Genomic DNA, 5,984 nt, shown 5'->3' on the forward strand with positions numbered 1-5,984 from the left:
AAGTCAAAATACAGACAAGTTCTTAATGTTTCCAACCATTAAAAAGCAATCTTTACAAAAGAACCATAATATGCAATGATCACCCCCTCTGTGATAAGATTAATTTTAATGTAAATAATCTATTATCATTATCCCTACTCTAAGTTCCATAACCCTAGTTTTCAGTTAAGTTACTCATAACTAGTTATAAATAATAACTAGTAATATAATTTAAACTACTAAGGAACATTAATATAAAAGAAATTAAACAACACCTTTGATTAATGTAGCTCTTGCAAGAGAATTTTGTTCGCTCCACAATAATCGTCTAAGAAAAACTCTATTTAAACCCTAAAAACTAAGAGCAATGAATCTTCCTATATGCTATGAGTAATTCCTATCTTTTATGACTAATTTGTAACCTCCTACTTATAATGTCTAACTCTAAAAATGTCATCTTAATGACATACTTATAGCAATAGGATCAAAATCTTAAACCCGATTGAACTCTGCTTTGACTTGGTCAACTCTAGTATGGCAAATAGGGGGTTGCGTGCGGAGCGGGGTCCAATGCGTGGAAGGCTCCCTTGCATCGAGGAATCCTCTTTTGTAGTCCTTTTGGCAACATTTTAGTTCGGGACACTCTACTTTGCATTTCAATCCATCTTTTGGGTCTTTTCTTGTTGTATTTGGCATAAAATCAACCTAGTCATATCTATTAGCTCATCACAACAAATACACAATAAACACATAGATATTTATAAGATTATACTCAGAACTTAGCTAAATAATGGATAAAATATGATGATTGGATGTGTAAATACACCTCAGATCATCAATCCTAGTTGAGTCACCTTCAATTTTTTCTTAGTCATGGTTCCTTTCCGGGAGATTAGTTTGATGTTGAAATGGGCAATGGTTAGGTATAATCGAATGTAGAGTCAGATTTTTCCTGATGATAGAATCGGTAGGAGACTTTCTTAAGGGAATAGTTCATGTTTAGTTAAAGTAGAATAAAGTAGGTTTGACTTAAATGGTGGTAGATTGTTTGCTTATGGCATGAAACTTATTTTTGATGAAAAAATGGACCCTTTTGGAAAAGTTGTCTGAACTCCATCTGTATTTATTGACATATATCTCTCTTAATTTTGGTTAACATTGAAAATTACATGATGCTTAGAGTACTAGTTTGGGAGTTATAATGAAAGCTAAATAAGTCTGATGTCATTGTGTGTGTTAGGACTTGGTGTTGTCACTGTGTTTATGCATGTAATCCAGAACTTGTCTGGTTAGTCATGTCACATGTGTGAGGATAGCTTAGTTATAGAGATGAACTTAGTCTTATTTTGTGAAATAAAAGTCAATATAACCTAAATAATGCTTCTAAATGTAAAATATTATTCTTAGTCTCCCATATTAAGCCTTTAAACTGTTTTGTTGGCTAATTGTAACTGCAATATGAAGCCTAAAAAGCTTAAGTTGGGGAGTGTTGGATGAAAAGAAAGGTGAGAATAGATGGTTCAATCCTAAGTTGGGGGTGTGGAAACAGTTATGTCATGATGTGGAAGAAAGAGAAAAAAAATAGAGAAAAGTGAATTCGGAAAAAAGCCAAACACTACTACGAGCCCGTTTGGAGTAGCTTTTTAAAAATAGTTTTAAAAAAGTCAAACTTGAGTAACTTTTAAATTAAAAATGATAAGCAGAGAAGTACCTACTTTTAGCTTTTAACTCTTTTTTTAAAGTTAATTATACTTATTTAAAGTTATTTTTAACATAGTCAAACACTTTTAAAAGCTAAAAATGACTTGAAAGTAGGTATGATGAACTTTTAAGTCAATCCAAACAGACTTGTAGTAACAAAGAATTATAATTTTATTGGCCATGAAAAGTTGTTTTAACATCAGAATTACAGAAATAGATTAAAGAGATAAGCAACTAATTAACTTCTCAAAAATGACAGGAATTTTGTTGCAGCACACTGGTATTTTGTACTGTAGTTAAGTTTAAAGATTTGATTAACCTCTAAAAGAAAAAAAATAATAGGAGCAATTACTGCAAAAAAAAGATTAAAGAAGTCCATGAAACTCAGGAACTCCTTGACATGAGTGTACCGAAAAGTTTAAGCTCCAACTTTCTCAATGTTTTCTGAGATAGTTTTCATCCTTGGTCGAATATCTGGATCTGCCTCGGTGCATGCAAGAGCTACATGAAATACAGCTAGTACTTCCTTCTTAGCATGGACTTCTTGAAGCAACATTGGTTCTACCATATCCGACAGTGGATTTTGCTCCTCGAATCCCTTTCTTACCCATCTTACAAGATCTGGAACCTCCGTTGAAGTGGATGTTGTAGGAACTGAGAGGTCAGGAGACTTTCCAGTCAGCAGTTCAAGCAAGACCACCCCGAATGAGTACACATCCCATTTTTGGGTGGGTCTGTTACCAGTGATTCGAGCTTCTGGTGCTCGATAGTTATTGGGACGTTCTGGTTGAGCAGGCTTCAAGTAAGGAAGAGCTCCACCCATAAATCCACCAGAAGAGGAGGGGTTGTTTCCCGTGATATTAATTAATCGATTGAGGCCAAAATCAGATATATATGGCTGCAGTTCAGTATCAAGGAGAATATTGGAAGGTTTGACGTCTCCATGGACAAATTTCCTTGGGCTACACTCATGGAGATAGGCTAAACCTCGCGCTGTTCCCTTAGCAATTTTCAGTCTCGTTGACCATGTTAAACTAGGTGATGGTTGCCCATTTCTCCCTGTATAAAGGCAAACGAGATTGTCATCACAATATTTACCACAGTATGACGAAGAAGATACAAGTTAATAACTTTTCAGCTCAATAGGCAAATCGGTGTTCACACTAATTTGGCTAATCTCAATCAGCTAGAGCATGAAACTACTGTCACTACGTCAATACATACAGATCTAGCATGGCAAAACAATTTGGAAAAAGAGATGCTGAAAGAAAACACTCCTCAACTTCTTCAGAATGCAAAAGGTAAGTTACTGTACTGAAAAATTCCAGCTACATAATTTTAAAAACAGGTAAATTAAGAAACTGGGAACATCAGGTACCATAGAACCAAAGGTCATCAAATATATTTGTCTCAGAAAGCAAGCAGTTACTCTTGGGTAACGAATGTGTTATAGATTCATAGTGACATGTATATGAGGCAGTGAAGTAGATATTCATAAATGTAAACAACGATTTGTATCAGGGAAAAAAATCTAATTCTTTTTTAAAATGTAACATTCAAGCAGCTATACCAACAGCAACAGTGCAAAATTCAATTGCAGAACACTAATTTTTAAAAATTCGAAGTCTAGAATCCATCTCAAGGGAGTATAAGTCCCGCTCATGCTAGATGGTAGTTACCAGACCAGATACTGCAGATTCCAGTTTGCTTCGAAAAAGTAAACATCTGTAAAGTCAAACAGCACCAGGCGGAGCGATTCGCAAATTCTTGAATATTAGTATATGCAAATCAGGTAATACATCTCTAAAAGACATAATAAAACAATGTAATATCTAGACTCTTTTGAGAAACAGAATACGTAACTCCACAATCTAAGGAATTGACCTAGTACATGACATAATTCAGTTCTTGGCCCCTTGTACTTATTGGTTTGCTTCTAATTGATGATAAATCATTTTCCGCAAGGTTTATCGGGGCAGTCAACCATATGTCACATGAAAAGAGAGAGACTAAATTCTTCAAAACATGTCCAAATGCCCTTTCTACCAGGTTCGATATGATGTCAACATATGATTATTGCATCGGCAGTAAATCGTTAAAGTCTGCAAATTGACTTAAGCTGGATCATTATAAGTTAATATACTACGATGTGTTTTAACATCCATTGAAATGGATGGAAAATGTTAGGTTGTTGGTTTACCCTTTATGCAGATAACTTTTCATCTATGATACATAATAAAGACTATCCTATCAGCTGATACAATTAGGCAAAAATCCTACGCAAATTATCAAGTCGCAAACAAAACTCATCCTTCACTCAAGGATTGCAAGCACATGGGACACATTCAATATAAAATTATCACTAGATGGCATATAAATAATTGCTATTCAAAATCATCAAGGAACACACAACAACTAAAAGTCATTATTTTGTCATCGGGAATATATTAAACAGTTATACTAGTGAATAAAAACTAGAATATCCCAAACTCCTAACTAGCCTAATACCAAAAGTCTTGTACTGTATTTCCACTCCTCAAAAGAGTGATCATTAAGTAAAATTCAAATCCAGCAAAAGAATTACACTTTACACATATCGATCTTGGAAAGTACGAAACATCCATCAGTGTATCATGCTACTAAATGATAAGAATACAGTATACCCCGATATCTAAAATATGAATGTGTTAATGATTCTTTCAACAGGTTATATCTACTAGACAAACAAAACTGAAGATGTTTTACTATAATGAAAAGCTCACCGTGAAGAGCAGAAGCCAAGTTGCCGTTGGAAATGAAATCACTAATGAGAAGTTTCTCATCAGGAGCCCAATAATAAGCTCTTAACTTCACAACATTAGGATGCTTAACCCTTCCGATTGCCTGAATCTCAGCGACAAACTCCTTATATCTCTGTTCCCCACCTTCCCCTAACCTCCTCACTGCCACTGGGATACCGTTCCCAAGCACAACCTTGTACACTATCCCCAACCCACTCTTTCCCAATACATAAGCAGAAGCCCTCAACAGCTCATCAAGCTCAAAGCTAAAACCTTTATCAATAGCCACAAGATCACCCTCCCCACCACTAACACCACCACCACTAGCCCCACCGCCACCTCCCTTCTCAGACTCAACTTCCGAATCATTATTCGGAAATCCATTAATACATGGGAAATCACAAAGCATTCTCTTCTCATTTCCACCAAATTTCCCTTTTCCAGTACAGCTGCAACCACCAGAGTCTTTCTTTTTCCAATACAAGTAAATAATCACTAGTCCTATAAATGCCACTCCAAATGCATCAGCCAAACATATCAATATAATGAATCCAGGTTTTAGCCCCTTGCGCGAATTCGTTCCCTCGTTATCAGACGAACCCTGAACTTGTGTTGAATTGTTTGAACTATTTTTACAGTTTTTTTGTAAAGGAAATCCACATAACAAGGGATTATTCAAAAAAGCCGTCGGACCTTGATTAGCAAAAGAACCCGTCTGAGGAATTTCACCAGATAAATTATTATTCCTTAGATCAAAACTAACAGTTAAAGGTAAATCACCTACAGATTTGGGAATTCTTCCACTAAAATGATTAAAAGAAAGATTCAAAGTTCCAGATAGTGACTTCAATTCACCAATATCTTCAGGAATCGAACCATTGAACAAATTCGACGAAAGATCAAATTGTTCCAAATTCGCCAACTCCGGGAACACCCCCACCGGAATCTCACCGGAGAATTTATTCCGAGCTAGAATAAGCCTCTGTAACTGCCTACAATTACGTAGATCCTTAGAGAAAGTTCCAGAAAGTGAATTATCAGAAATATCCAAATTCTGCAAACGAGGAAGATTACAAACAGAAGGAGGAAGTATACCAGAGATATTATTATCATACAAATAAATACTATGAAGCGACGTCGCATTGAATAAAGGGTCAGGGATAGAACCGTAAATATTATTTCCATGAAGATTCAGTCGCCGGAGATAGAGTAACGTTCCCAGCTCAGACGGTAAGTATCCCCGGAGATTCTTACCGGAAAGAGTAATCCCAACGACACGTGGCTCTGAAGAACCAGAAATGTTAGCACATGAAATGCCAGTCCAGGTACAAGGAGTATCATCGTTTTCATTCCAATCGGAGAAAACTGTACCACCACCGCCATCATCCATGGCGGATTTTAGAGATAGAAGTGAAAGTCCGTCGGAAGTTAGACAAAATCCGGTATGAGAATTGAGTAAAAGAACAAGAAAAACGGATATCCTCCACATCATTTGTTGGGGATTTTTTTATTTTTGACAAAATT

General features: G+C 35.9%; 1 protein-coding gene across 1 annotated transcript; it reads right to left on the bottom strand.

The window, feature by feature from the left end:
• Positions 1-1,833: 1,833 nt before the first annotated feature.
• On the bottom strand, positions 1,834-5,984 carry LOC125817301 (receptor protein kinase-like protein ZAR1). The gene is made up of 2 exons (XM_049496842.1): positions 4,443-5,984; positions 1,834-2,739 (listed from the first exon to the last, which is right to left on the bottom strand). Exons 1-2 carry the CDS (start codon positions 5,950-5,952, stop codon positions 2,099-2,101), a joined length of 2,151 nt encoding a protein of 716 aa, XP_049352799.1. The 5' UTR covers positions 5,953-5,984; the 3' UTR covers positions 1,834-2,098.

This window comes from Solanum verrucosum, unplaced genomic scaffold (assembly GCF_900185275.1).
Source record: "Solanum verrucosum unplaced genomic scaffold, falcon-dt-bn FXZP01000122.1, whole genome shotgun sequence".
Lineage (NCBI taxonomy): Eukaryota > Viridiplantae > Streptophyta > Magnoliopsida > Solanales > Solanaceae > Solanum > Solanum verrucosum.

Excerpts from the sequence above, each read along its gene's own strand:
- LOC125817301 (XM_049496842.1), bottom strand. The coding sequence starts at position 5,952 with ATGATGTGGAGGATATCCGTTTTTCTTGTTCTTTTACTCAATTCTCAT. Across the intron at positions 2,740-4,442 it reads CTTGGCTTCTGCTCTTCACG|GGAGAAATGGGCAACCATCA; the intron begins GTGAGCTTTTCA and ends GCCTTTATACAG.